The 15,708-nt window shown below is 40.6% G+C and overlaps 1 protein-coding gene across 1 annotated transcript in view; it reads right to left on the reverse strand.

Annotated features, from left to right (window-relative positions):
- Positions 1-955: 955 nt before the first annotated feature.
- LOC126199176 (carbonic anhydrase-related protein 10-like) overlaps positions 956-15,708 on the reverse strand; it is a 938,705-nt gene continuing 923,952 nt past the window's right edge. The window contains exon 10 of the mRNA XM_049935947.1: positions 956-3,502. Within this exon, the coding sequence (XP_049791904.1) occupies positions 3,468-3,502 (35 nt within the window). The 3' untranslated portion in view covers positions 956-3,467. The remainder of the gene's footprint in view (positions 3,503-15,708) is intronic.

The following is a 15,708-nucleotide window of genomic DNA, read 5'->3' on the forward strand; positions in this document are numbered from 1 at the left end:
CGATCAACCGAGTGCCTCCCACAGTTCAATCTATACGCAGCATTTCTGCCCGGGAGGTAGTTTCATTGTCATAAATCACTATGCACACCTGATACTGATATGTTCTAATGGACACAAGCGAACATTTGTCTACCATAGCTCACTTTCTCTCAAAGCATAAAGCCAAGGACAGGATCCCCGAGATGATAATTTTTATAGCTATCACAAATTTATTTTCTTTCAGTCATAGTGTGGATAGAAAGACGTTGTTTGTGTTTTGTAAAGGATAAGTGCAATCAGCTTAACTATGATCTCAGAAAGACACGTTTTGGGGAAGTAAAAGTAAGTATGAAGTACATATATTACATCCTTGTAGCTGCTGCACCCATTCTCTGTATTTATTAATGACTGCAAACGCCAAAGTGAATGCAGTTTTTTAGCTAACAAAAGTAGGGATTCATTGCTTATTTGGGACAGCATAATGAGTCAGCCACAATTTAAATTCCAACGTGAGGTTAGCCGTGAGACAACATACTACATGATTTTGTAATTATTCGACAATATCGTCTCTAGGAGGTAATAAAGACTTGATATCGAAGACTTGATATCGTTTTAGTCATTTATATTAAGGTGACACCGTTTTGTAATATCTGACGTGGTCGAAGGCCAGTTAAAAACAATACTTTGCCAATACAGCTTCCAGATACCCAGATAGTGTAAGGGAGACGCACCACCGATCCTGTACCTAGAGAAAGAAAGAGTAGGAGAGAGAAGGAAGAGAGGGGGTTGAATAAAGTTGGTAAGAAGGAATCTAATCTTTCATGCTCCTCTCTGTTTCTCCACCATATAGTATTTCTGCTATGTGGAAATAATGAAGATTGACTGCAAGTTAATGGCAGGAAAAATATATACAAGAAAATGCAAAACATCAACATACATGTTTCATTAGAAAAAATTGTTTATTAATGGTATAAATTCTAGACAACTGCAGACTCTTGAAAATATTAGTGCACTACAAAGCTTTGTAAGTATTCACTTATTTACATATAGGAATTTAATGAAGCACATATTTGTCAATAGAGAATATATAGCATACCATCCTCAACGAACTCTCACTATAAAGCATAAATGGGGAGTTCGTTCAGTCGGCAATTCATAGAAAATATTCACGCAAAAAGAAGTACTTTATTATTGTCATTGGATTAGACGAAATAAGTTCAGTGGAATGTATATTGAATGTTGACAATTCTTTACGGTAGAATAACAATGCATTATGTCATATAGAAACTTGGGGAACACACATAGACAGGTTTCGGGAAGAGAAGATCGCTCAGGTTTCCCTCATCAATGTCAGAGTCAAAAGTTTCTTCTTTCGCCCAAATATGAGAAAAAAGCAATAAAAGCGAAAAATTTAAATATAATTTCTGTATGTAAACAAAGGAATGTAATTTTCCAAAATAGATAAACTTTTAACAATTTATAAGGTAAATATAAGTATCAAATAACTGTAAAGCAATTTAACAAGAATCACACTGGTTTACAGAATGCTCCTGTTGAGAAGGTATCACAGGAATATTTTTAGATCTTTGATACTTGAGTGATGTAACAATAATTATGAAATCCACTAAAATTTAGTATTTTTCAACTTTGGTGATAGGCGTTGCTGGTTTCCAGTTAAGGATATATCGAAGATTAAATTCAAGTCGATAGATTTTAGAAAGAATTTGTGGAATAAATTGAAATTATTCGAATAGGTGGAAGCCTGAGCCCCAGATTTTTAGCTGTTATGCATTTGGTTGTGATGTTGTGGACTCTAGCAACATGTGTAGGATCTTTTCCATAATTTAATTTCGTCTAGATATATAGTATCAAGACAAGTAACTGTAGGGCCTTGAGTCATTTGCTGACACAAATAAATTTGTAAACTGACAAAAAATTTAATATTAAAGTTTAATCGTATGTCCATCCCTCTTGTCATTAATCATTAAAGTAGGACAAACAATAAGCAGTAGAGGGTTTATGTTATTGATTACATTAACCAAATTAGAGCTGAGTGATGACGAAATTATGGAAGACTAATAACGGAAATTTTTGACATTCTTGCATATGGTTGCTGGCATCGAATGTTTCCTTGGAGAACAGAAACAGTTTAAGCACATGCCTCAATTGCTTCCCTGTGTCCTAAAACGTGAATTTAGGTGACACAATTAGAAACGTAAGATGTTGCCACACGTAGCCTTATATGTTATGTTGAAAATGTTGTGTGACAGTATGTAGATCTTGTTGTACACAAAGTTAAGGAACGGTTTAGTATACATATTGTGAAACCATAAGTGCTTCAACTTCATATTTGACAGACATATGTGGTTAAGAAGAATAAAACCTAATAAGATCGCCAGAGATACAGTGAACACGTTACTTCAAAAATATAGTAAGGGGTAACAAAGGACTAAGAGTCATAAGATAAAATTAAACTAAAAGAGAGATGAAGTCTCTTGCGAGAAAGCTCATCCTTTCACTCAAAGTAAAAAAAAATTGTTAATGAAATTAATATACTTCTGTATATTTCATAAGGATTACTTTTTTCGCATTTGTGTGAAGAACATTCCAGTATTTCATCATTTCTCATGGGGAAAGATATTCACAAAACTGACTGTAAAACAAGGCGCTTCCTTATGAATTTTCGCAAATGTTAGACTTACACATCACAGTTGACCGTATGTATTATCCGGACGAAACGTACATGTTAAATTGTTGTGTTTGTCCAGACAATGTAACAAGAAAAACTGATCAGTAATTTCGAGTTTTGCATACTCTCAGCAGGGCTATAGATCCTTTCGGCGGTGGTTACACGTTGTATCCAAAATTTAGCACTACCAGTGCGAGTAGCATAAAATTTTCGGTGAAAGACAAAAATTATTGTAAGCTATTCACTCATTGATGTACTGTGTGTGAACAGAGAGAACGTGAATGTTTTGAAAGAAGGTTCATTTTGTTCAATGTCAAGTGATTAGTAGTCACTTTCTTCGGTGTCGTACGCAGAGATATTCTACTACCTTTTCGTAATAACAAGTATTGTTGCTTATAGAGAAAGGTAGTATTGAAATTAGTCTTGAAATGTTTTTCATGGAAGCGGATGTTTTTCAGTACTGTGATAGTTTCCTATCAAGTAGTAGTAATCACGAGTGAATTTTTCTGTTCCACTGCGTCCAGCTTCACAGTGAGACTGTAACGGAATTTAAATTTTCTGAATTGTGTTTATATGCAAGATGCTTCGTATCGAGAATCTTTCCTGAGAAGAAATACTTTGCTCGCGGTAGTCAAGATAAAACATTTCACCAGTTCTAATTAAAACAGAAACAAATATCGGTCGACGTGGTGTACGGCTGTTTCTCCTCCTCCAGGTTTAGAGGTACAAGCAGGTGGAGCAGCATAACTGCGCCGGCCGCCGCACCGTGGCGCAGGCGCCGGGGAGCGCCGCGTTCTCCTCAGTCTTGCTGCTTCAGGTCCCTCCAGGTGTTCGCTGAAACAAATTAAAGCCACGAAGCTAATGAGAAAGATCGACAATAGTGATCGTAAAAGATGAATGAACAACTAGAAACCGGACACTCTTTCAAATACTGTGAGTGAGAAAGAAGAATCTACACTGCTGGCCACCGTAAATGCAACACCCTGAAGGAAGCATCCGAATCAAGTGAAATTTACACCATGGGTTTTCAGCGATGAGATATGAAACTGATCAGGATTTCAGCGCAGACGCACATCACGCGCGCCTGTGGCGCCACCTCATAGCGCCATTTACGGCTTGGCGATTTCGACGAGTGTACGTTCGGCACGTGTGTTTACCTTGTGGTTGTTTCACAAGACGATCAGTTATGCCTCGTAGACAACAGCGAACATCTTTTCATCAAGTATCCGAGTTCGACAGAGGAAGGATAGTGGCTTACCGAGATTGTGGATTATCATACAGAGAAATCGCTAGTCGTGTTGGACGAAACCAAACAACTGTAATGCGGATATGTGACCGTTGGATGCAGGAGGGTACGACGGACCGACGTGGTCGATCGCATTCACCACTGTGCACCACTGCACGTGCTGATAGGCAAATTGTGCGCATGGCAGTGACGGATCGCTCAGTGACATCCCGAACCATAGCACAGCACATTGCGTCTGTAACGCATCATCCAGTGTCTGCGCGTACCATTCGACGCCGTTTACAGCAGAGTGGTCTGTCCGCAAGACGTCCATTGCTTCGTCTACCATTGACGCAGAACCACAGACGTCTCCGTCGCCAATGGTGTGATGACAGACGGATGTGGACGGCAGAATGGAATGACGTTGTCTTTACTGACGAGGCACGCTTCTGTCTGCAGCACCACGATGGTCGGATTCGAGTGTGGAGACACCGTGGAGAGAGGATTCTGGACAGCTGCATTATGCACCGCCACACTGGTCTTGCACCGGGTATTATTGTATGGGGCGGTATTGGATATTACTCTCGCACGCCTCTCGTACGCATTGCCGGTACTTTAAATAGCCGGCGCTACATATCCGAGGTGCTGGAGCCAGTTGTCCTTCCTTACCTTCAGGGCTCGGCCACAGCCATATTTCAACAGGATAATGCGCGACCACACGTGGCACGCATTGTCCAAAGGTTCTTCGTCAATAACCAGATTGAATTGATTCCCTGGCCGGCTCGCTCTCCGGATCTTTCGCCGATAGAAAACATGTGGTCCATGGTTGCTCAACGAGTGACCCAGATTACATCCCCAGCTGCCACACCAGATGACCTTTGGCAACGTGTGGAAGCTGCTTGGGCTACTGTACCCCAGGAACACATCCAACGTCTCTTTGACTCAATGCCGAGACGTGTGGCAGCTGTGATATCCAACAATGGCGGCTACTCTGGCTACTGATTCTGGCAGGAACCACATGTCACAGACGTCTGAAAACGTAATCATTTGATACTTCGTCAACATGTTATCTGCAAATAAATCTTGTTGTGCTACGTCAACTGTTATCTGCAAAATAAATCTTGTTGTGCTACCTCTTGTCTTTCTTGGTGTTGCATTTACGGTGGCCAGCAGTGTACTTTGAAGCACTGCATGATAGCCTTCAACTGCAGATTGCTAACCGCTCATCATATGACATTATTTTTCCTTTAAAACGGAATCTAAGATCCTAAATGATGAACATACACTGCGCATTAACATTCAAATAGTTGCAGTTTCACAGTTTGTTCCAACACAGAATAAACAATTGCAATGGGCATGCATACACAACTGTCATGGGCATGCATACACAACATGCAAACAAATGCAATCATACGAACAAATATTGTGTTACACGGGCCTCAGACTGCCGTAAAATCTTGATTCGCTGCAGAATGCAGTGAGCTTGGAATCTGAATGAAAAGTTCTCGGGAGAAATAGCTGTGGCGTACTCGAAGCAGCCTGCCAACAATATGCCTGTCCACATTTAGGCAATGTTGTTTGGACTACGCTTCAGATATTTTCCATCTAGTCTCGACCCTCGCTATGCGATTTCCATACTTTTGGAGCCTTGAAGGTAGACATTCCTGGCCGGTGACTTGCTTCGGGCGAAGAGATGCACGGCCGGGTTACATTCATGTTTCCGTAGGCAGCTGCAACCATTTTTCCATGAAGGCACTTCCCGTCTTGTGTCACAACGCGATAAAGACGTTAACAGATGTGGCATTTACGATTGAAGTAATAAAAAGTTTGCATCTGGCTCAGTTTTGATTGTTCGCTTATAGATGACGTAGACGTCTCTAGTGTGGTCAGACAAGTCTGAGTGACAAAGAGGGTAGAAGACCATCTCCCGCTGAAGTGTCAGGAATCAGAAAAGAAACGGAGAGGCAGTCGGGTTAGAAGACAAGCTTTAAGCAGTGAAGGTGACAGTTAACAACTGTCTAAATCGTGGGTCGGTTTTGAAGATCTCACACGATATTTGGAAAATGACAAAGATCGGCGGCCGCTTGGTTCGCGACAAGTCACATTCACACGCCCATTTCCCCCCCCCCCTCCCCCCCCCCACACACACACACTCAGATAACCCGCCGAGGCGAGTTAACAGTGACAATGTTGTAGATTGTATGAGACCAATCAATATGACTTCGTTAGCCGTGGACGGGTGCCGGGTGGATCTCTAGGACACCGAGGCAACAGAGGTAGAAAAACAGGGTATTATCACCGCCTAAATAGGTGAAGACAACCATCATCAGACACTGTCACTCTCAGAGAATTTTTGACTGCTATGGTGTGATGCTAACAGAGTACAGCTCGCAAGAGTAAACCGTCAGATTAGTGCACCAGTGAATCATATACAGGACATTACGGCAGGCTACCAAGATTAAACGTCGTAGGATATTGTCCGAGGGGGTGTTTTTGATTGAGGACAAATTCGCAGGCCATTCTGGACAGGACCTAGTCATACATGTTGCTTCTTAGGGTTTACAGATGTTCCGTCACCATCTGTATTCTTCTGACATGGTACCAAGTGATATCTTCATCTTTCCTTGGGGGAGTAAACCATTGCTTGACAGGAATTTCCAGAAAAATGACGTGATTTTTGAGTTGGAACATTTCCTGGACAGCTTAAATGCTTTATGTTACAACGGTAGAAAAAAACCTCGTGTATTCGGCCAGGCAGGCAGTGCTAAGTAGTTGATGAGTGGCCAGAGCGTGCCAACGTCGTTGTGGCACAAATCACAGTGGGGAAAAATCCATGAGTGTTCATGACATTCTCCAGAACGATTGCCAGAAGAGAAAAATCTGAGAAGTTTGTCCTACACAAACTGACTCCAGAACAAAGGCAACGACACGTGTTGCGACGTGACTGAAATGTAGGACGCGGACAACGCTTTTCTGGAAAATATCATTTAGGGTGACGATACTCGGTCTTGTCAGTACTAACATACCACGAAACGACAAACAGCATCAATTTACGTGGTCATCACTTTGACGTCATAACCAGCAATCAAGTCAATGTGTCACGTGACTTCAACAATATCTCGAAGAAGGCTTTTTCTGCGATTTTCTCATCGTTGTACGAATATGTGTATGTTTCAGTTCCTAAGGGACCAAGCTGCTGAGTCCATCGGTCCCTAGACTTTCACACTACTTAAACTAACTTATGCTAGAACAATACACACACCCATGCCCGAGGGAAGACTCGAAACTCCGGCGGGAGCGGCCGCGCAATCCGTGACATGGCGACTCAAACCACGCGACTTGTACGAATGTTCTGTTCTTTGAAATTAGGTGGGAGGAGATTAGGTAAAACATCTGAAACATTAAAACTACCTTCTTAACGGTTCTCTATTTCTTTTTAAGCGAGACTCGAAATCTTTTGTACTGACAGGGCATGTAACTGATCAAATGGAGAACGGCAGAGGCTCCACCTGAGTTCACAGACAATGCTGCTTTTTACTGGAATGTTTTTTCTCGATTAGATTTTGGTGAAATAGTGAGCTGCAGAGGATCGGCGATTGTTGCAGGGAAGAGTGGTTGACGATGGAAGTAAATGAATGTAGCGTATTTCGCAAAACAGTTGTACAGGTACATTAACGATCGATTGAACTATTGACGAAAATCACTGGAGACTAGCGATCACCAAATACCTTACAGTTATCGTATGGAGCAACTTAGATTGAAACAACAACATTAAACTAATTGTAGGTTAATTGGAAGAATCTCAGTATAAAATTAATTCATCTGAGAACGAAAGGCGAGTGATTCTGAAATACTACCTGTCAGTTTTGTGCCCGTACTAGATGTGCTCAATAGAACAGGAAGTGAATAACGAAGATCGACGCGTTTCGTCGCTGATTTGTTTAGTAAGAGCGACAGCGTTGCTGGTGCTCGCCCTACTCCAGTGACAGGACCTAACAGAGAGGAGAGGCACTGTTCTTAACGGGGAATTTTGTTCTGTAAGTTCCAATAGCGCACCCTCAGCAGAATAGTCGAGCGACACTTTATTTCCTACCACATAGGCCTACGTATTGCCAAAAGTAAAAGGTGAAAAATTCATAGAAATTGGTGCTGATAAGTAGGATTAGTCACAGTCGTGCCTTCGAGACACCATTCGCGAATGAAACATGAAAGATCGGAAACGACAAGAGGTAGCAGACGTACATACAACCCGCCACACACAGTAAGCAGGCTGCGAGGTATGGATTTAAAAGTACATATAGATAATAACAGACGTCTACAGCTTACCGTTATTATGGTAATTTTTCTGTTGTCTAAAATACAGAGAATGTTTGACACGACTCTTCTAGTATTTTAGACGTAGAGCTTTCGTTCTTTATTTGTGTCAGAAAATCGTAAAAAATCACAATACATTTGTTGTGTCAAGGAGATTTCATTACTATTGATATATCTTTGCAGCACTTCTGTAAAATAACATTATAGATACTGAAGAATCTTCAAACACAATCATTTTTATTACAAACGGTGTTATGAACTGATGGGATTCACGCTGAATGAAGACTCTTCAAGCCGCTTTAGCTGCTGTGCAGTCCTTCATTGGGAACACTACGGGTTTCGCACCGTTACAGGACATCCTCAGGTGGTGCAGAGTTAATTAAACCGCAGTTTTTTTTTTAGAATAGGGTTTTACAAAAGGGGAAGAAGGTTAATAAAAATTCTTGAAAATATTTTTGAAACACTCGTCGACAGAACTGTGAAAAAATATTTAAGAACCATTACTCATACGATTAGCCTTGAAACAATGGGGGAGCTACGATGTACCACAGTTCAGATGCAAATCCAGAATGCTGATCCATTATGAGCTGTTGTCATTAGTAAAATAATAGAACACATGAGGTCATAATACCTAGTGTAAAAAATATTTATAGTCATTAAAGTGTATGCCTAAAGCCTGTAAAAAAAAAAAGAACTTTAACAGTATTTGCCGCATGTAACGTCTGCGGGCTCTACAGAAGTGAATGATAGCAACCTACTACAACTACTGATGCACTTGAGAATAACTCACCATTAAGAAAATGCGAAAGCGGTGACTGTATACTATGGCAGTACTTCGGACATTACCAGAAATGTCGATGAAATATCTACATATCGATACATTTAAATTTCTACAAAAATACCGATAAAAATAGGCTAACTCTTACATAAATATATCGATACATCGACATCTAAATGGCAGTATCTAGTGCCGATATGTTTATTTAACATTACATTTTTTCGAAATTTTTGGTAAATATTCCAAATTGTTCGTTTGAAATTGTAGTAGAACATAATTTTACTTTTACTGCGTGAGGAAGGTGGCACAGAGAAGAAGTCTGATTGCAGTGTAGGATGGCGGTGTGAGTGGAAAGTAAGATTTCCGATGTAAAGAAATAACACACTAGTTGCGTTAAAAACAATTTTTAACGTAACCGGAGTGCTATTTCTTCACATCTGCATTCTTTGAAAACAGCTGCTAAAAATGATGGAAAAATCTATATCACAAGGTTGATCTTTGCGGTGGTCGGAGACGTGTGAGGAGAAATGATGACGTAATCGGCGCTCGCCGATATCAGCAGGAATTGCAACGTTTAACTTCACCACGCAACTTTGATGCTACAACTGCTGGTCCGCTGGCTTTTTCAGAAATGATGAAAACAGTGGAGTCGGCATGAAGTATTCCGGACAGATGCACCATGTAACGAACCTGAACTACGGATCCATCGGACTCCTTTTATTCTGCCATTTATTTATTTATTTTTATTTATTTATGCATTTATTTTGCCTAGCAAGATTAGGGCCTTCAGGCCCTCTCTTAGACCTAACCAAGCATACTCAGATTCAACACATTTCAGTTTCTACAGAACATTAAGGACATATAACATGTTATTACAGTACTAATGTTAAAGAAAAAAAATAGAGATTATAAAAGTAGTACAATGATAATTATGCCAATCAAAAAATAATTATAACAATCAAGAATAATAATAATAATAATAATAGTAATGACTATGTATGTGAAAGTAAACATATTTTTCTTTTATGAATATCAGTCCTATTGCTAGTTGGGAATTTTCTCGTTATATATTCTTGCAGCTTGTGAGTTATTCTCATCAAGCAGAGACATAAGACGATAGAATGGGGTGAAAGAGATATAGAAGAGGTATTAGGTTAGAGGAAGAGAAATAGAATGGTAAAATTCGAAGCTATGATGGAGAGGAGAAAGAAAGAGATGAGAGTGGCTCAACAATGGTGGCTATACCGTCCCTAATATGTTAGTCTTGAGTTCCCTCTTGAATGTTGAGTGGTTCTGGATAAGACGCAGATCACAGGGGAGCGCGTTCCATAGTCGTATGGCTGAGATGGAGAATGACACGGAGAAAGAGTTTGTGTTATGTAAAGGTACAGCCAAGATGCTAGACATATCCGATCTGGTATTGCGGTTATGGAATGATGATAGGTGTTTAATGTGAGAAGATAGGTATTGGGGGCACCAGTGGCTAAGAAATCGATGAAGTAAGCACATCGTGTGGAGATCGCGTGCCTTATGTGGGCGTATCCAACCTAGCTGGGAGTATGAAAGACTGATATGATCATACAACCGTATATTGCACACGTATCTAACGCAAGCATTCATCACTAGCTCGAGGCGTCTCGAATTTTCACTATTTGTGCCGTGCTGAACTACATCACAGTAGTAAAGATTAGGCAAGACTAGTGTTTGGACTAATTTTTGTTTAACATGGGTTGGAAATATTTTTCTAAATTTTTGAATTGCATGTAGGGAGGAGAGCGATTTCCGGCAAGCTGTGACTGTTTGTTCTTCCCAGTTTAGGTGTTCATCCAAGATTATTCCAAGGTCTTTTACTGTTTTTTGGTATGGTAGTTGGGTACCATTGAGGAGTATTTGAGGGACTGTTTCGCGAAAGTACCGACTGATTAACTTGGGATGAGATATAAGTATGACCTGGGATTTCTTGGGGTTTAGTTTCAGACCTAGGTTCTGTGCCCATCGAGAAACAGAGCAAAGATCTGCGTTCATACTCGCTACTGCGTCAGCAATGTTCTTGGGGCTTGCACTTATGTACAGTTGGATGTCGTCGGCATATAGATGGTAGTTGCAGGAGTGAATCACTGAAGGAATATCATTAATGTACAGTGGGAAGAGTAATGGACCAAGGACGGAGCCTTGGGGAACTCCAGAGCGCACGTTTTTCCATGATGACTTTTCCGACCCACAAATGACTTGTTGACTTCTGTTTTTGAGGTAGCTGTCGAACCAGTGTATTGCGCTGTTTGAGAAATTCAGTTCCTTCATTTTAATTAGTAATATCTCAAAGTCAACTGTATCAAAAGCCTTGCTAAAGTCAAGCAGCGTCAGGATGGTAGCTTCACGTCTGTCAATAGCATGCTTAATGTCATCAGTTACTTTGATTAATGTAGTTGCTGTACTATGGTGCTTTCGAAAGCCTGTCTGATATTTGTCGTGGATGTTATGAGTTTTAAGGTAATCCGTCAGCTGTTCATGGACGATGTATTCTAGGGCTTTAGATATTGCAGGTAGTATGCTGATCGGCCTGTAGTCACCTGGCGACTTAGGGTTGTCAGTCTTGGGTATAGGTTCAATTAAACTTTGCTTCCACTCAGTAGGATATGTACTACTGACAAGAGACAGGTTGAAGATGTCTGTGATAACTGGAGTAATAGTGTCTACGACGTTCTTGATCATGCCTATGCTCACTCCATCATTTCCTAATGCCTCGGAAGAGATTTTCATAATTGCCTTGTGTACTGTGCCGGTAGTGACATGTTTTAGGAAAAACTTGTCTCTCGAGAGATTGATATCTTGGGGCTGGTAATTTGTCGCTGCAGTTATCATTGTTAGCAAAGTGGTTACAGCTAAGCGTGAACGCGCGTCGCTTTTCTTCCAATTCTTGTTCTACGGGGGATAAGCAGGCTGGCAGCTTGTTAATGTATAGAGCTTAATAATAAATCAGTACTTAAAAACATAGCTATAAATCAGGCAGTATATTTGCAAGGAGCAGCAGATATTTTTGTAGGCCAGTACATTGTTATTTCTTACGTCGGTAAATCAAAACATCAATATTTCATCTTCATACGTCGAAGGTCGATAATGATATTGCCTAAATTTCGATATATAGGGTACGCGATGTTTTTAAAAACGTCACCTGTCCTATGTTGTACTAGACACTCATATCGTCAGACATTCATCCCGTTTTTCATACAAAGAATCATGCGACTCCTTTTGATGAAAAATTAGGAAAATCGATGACCCCATAGCAAGGAACCGCTTGTAGTGTACCTGGCCGACCGTTATGATAAACCAACAGCAATTACGATAAAAGTGAAGGTAAGGAAGCTTGTCAAGGCCTTTTTGTCGCCTTAATAAAAAGCATAAAAATATTATAACACCTGTGTGTGCGGCAGACGTAGAACCAGCAAGGGAAACATCCGCGGCACACATGTTGTAGGTTGCGCGTGGTAGACTGAGTCTCGAACAACTAAGCCGGAATTGGACTTGCATTATGGCAATGATTAACCGTGCGACTGTGGACTGTTAGGCAGCGAAGAACCTGTACACACGTAATTCGTCAACAGCTGAAGTATGGACATCGTAATAAAACGCGGTGGTAACATGCATAAAATTTTACAAATAGGAAGGAATAAAACAATTTATAAAAAAAATTTAGAGGAACGTGATGGTGCAGGTACAGATAACGTGCTGCGAGGAGTGGAATGGTCGTGCAGAAGAGCAAACAATAGAATCTCTAGCAGAAATCACGAATTGGAGTAGGGGTAGATACAGTTAAAATGTGTATCCATTGTATTTCTGACAGTTATGATAACGATAGTAATAGACTCTGGTATGATGAAGATAGAGAGAAAGTATATGAGGATATTGAAATGCTAATAGCGTACGTAAAGAGAGATGAATATCTAATAGTCATCAGGGACTGGAATAGAGTTGTAGGAAAAGGAGTAGAAGAAACGTGTACAGGAGAAAATGGGCTTGGGACAAGGAATGAGAGACGAGAAGGACTAACTGAATTCTGTAATAAGTTTCAGCGAGTAACAGCGAATATTCTGTTCAAGAATGCCGGCCGTTGTGGCCCAACGGTTCTAGGCGCTTCAGTCTGGAACCGCGCGACCGCTACGTTCGCAGGTTCGAATCCTGCCTTGGGCATGGATGTGTGTGATGTCCTTAGGTTAGTTAGATTTAAGTAGTTCTAGGGGACTGATGACCTCAGATCTTAAGTTGCAAAGTGCTCAGAGCCAATTTGTTCAAGAATCACAAGAAGAGAAGGTGTACTTGGAAAACGCCTGGTTACATGGGAAGATTTCAGTTAGACTACATCATGTTCAGACAGAGATTCCGAAATCAGATGCTGGATTGTAAGGCGTACCCAGGAACAGACATAGACTCAGATCACAATGCAGCAGTGATGAAGAGTAGGCTGAAGCTTAAGACATTAGTCAGGAACAATCAGTGCGCAAAAAAGAGGAATACGGAAGTACCAAGGAATGACGAGCAAGCTTGAAGTTCGCTAAGGCTATAGATACAGCAGTAAGCAATAGCTCAGTAGGCAGTATAGTTGAAGAGGAATGGACATCTCTGAAAAGGGTAATCACAGAAATTGGAAAGAAAAACATAGGTATAAAGAATGTAACTGAAAAGAAATCATGGATAACAGAAGAAATAGATGAAAGAAGGAAGTACAAAAATTGTAAGGGAAATTCAGGAATACATAAATACAAGTAGCTGAGGAATGTAATAAACAGGAAGTGCAGGAAAGCTAAGACGACCGCAGGAAAAATATGAAGAAATCGAAAAAGAAACTACTGTCGGAAGGACTGACTCAGGTTATAGGGAAGTCAAAATTCCTTTCGGTGAGATTAAAGGCAAGGGCGGTAACATTAAGAACGCAACGGGAATGCCACTGTTAAATTTGGAGGAGAGAGGGGGTAGCTGGAAATAATACATTGAAGGCTTCTATGAGGAGGAAGGTTGGTCCGATGTGATAGAAGAAGAAACAGCAGTCGATTTAGAAGAGATAGTGGATTCAGTATTAGAATCAGAATTTCAAGAGAACTTTAGAGGGCTTACGATCAAATAAGGCAGAAGAGATAGTTAACTTTCCATCACAATTTCTAAAGTCATTGGAGGAAGTGGCAACAAAGCGACTATTGACGTTGGCGTGTAGGATGTATAAGTCTGGCGACATACCATCCGACTCTCGGGAAAACTTCATCCACACAATTACGAAGACTGCAAGAGCTGACAAGTGCGAGATATCGCACAGTCAAGTTAACAGCTGATACATCCAAGTTGCTGACAAGAATGATATCCAGAGGAATTGAAAAGAAAATTTAGGATGTGCTAGAAGACGATCAGTTTGACTTTAGTAAAGATAGGGATGCAGTCTTTCGGCCCTACTCTTCAATCTGTACATCGAAGAAACGATGACGGAAATTAAAGACTGGTTCAGGAGTGGAATTAAAATTGAAGGTGAAATTATATCAATGATAAGATGCGCTAATAACATCGCTATCCTGAGTGAAACTTAAGAAGAATTGCATGATATGCTGAATGGAATGAACAGTCTAGTCAGTACAGAAGATGTATTAAGACTAAAACGAGGAAATAAGAAACCAATTACACGCAGCAGAAATGAGAACAGCGAGAAACCTTACATCAATAGTGATGGTCACGAAGTAGATGAAGTTAAGAACGTCTACTACCTAGGCAGCAAAATAACCTATGAAATACGGTGGAAGGAGGACATTAAAGGAGACTGTCACTGGCAGATGGGGCATTCTTGTACACGAGAAGTCTACTACACAGGCTTTAATTTTTGGAAGAAATATCTGAGAATGAACGTTTCGAGCACGGTATTATAAGGTAGTAAAAAATCGACTGTGGGAAAACCGGAACAGAAGAGAATTGAAGCATTTCAGATGTGGTGCTACAGACGAACGTTGAAAATTAGGTGAACTGATAAGGTAAGAAATGAGGAGGTTCTGTGCAGAGTCGGAGAGGAAAGGAATGTGTCGAAAACACTGACAAGGAGAAGGCACATGAAGATAGGACAACCGTTAAGACATCAGGGAACAACTTCCATGGTATTAGAGAGAACTGTAGAAGGCAAAAACTATAGAAAGAGATTGGAACACCTCTAGAAAATAATGGAGGACGTAGGTTGCAAGTGATTCTAAGCGATGAAGAGGTTGGCACAAGAGAGGAATTCGTGACCGGCCGCATCAAATCAGGCAGAAGACTGACAAAAAAAAAATTTAAAAAAATGGTGGAAGCTTGGTAGACGATAGCTACATTTACCCGCATAGAGCCACAGACGAACGTAATATAAATCTTGAGATCATTCACAGAAGCTCCCTCAGGACCTATATAACGTCTTCAGTATTCCATAATCTGTAATAGTTCAATTCTTAGTCTGGCAGATACAGGAGATGTACAAAATCATGGAAATACCGCGAAAAACGCAAGCTTGAACATAAATACTGATACTAGCCGAATCTGGCTGAGGCGCGCATGTGTCTGACCACGAACAGCGCGTGCACAACGCCCTCAATATGATATGAAGTATCAGTCATAGTCATGTATAGCGAGTTCATTATTCCGGAGGAAATGAATCAGAATGTGGTGAGATTAATCGTGCGCATATGGTTGGTATTTCCGTCACCAAGATAACCAAAGTGTTTG

This window comes from Schistocerca nitens, chromosome 8 (genome assembly GCF_023898315.1).
Source record: "Schistocerca nitens isolate TAMUIC-IGC-003100 chromosome 8, iqSchNite1.1, whole genome shotgun sequence".
In the NCBI taxonomy this organism is placed as follows: domain Eukaryota; kingdom Metazoa; phylum Arthropoda; class Insecta; order Orthoptera; family Acrididae; genus Schistocerca; species Schistocerca nitens.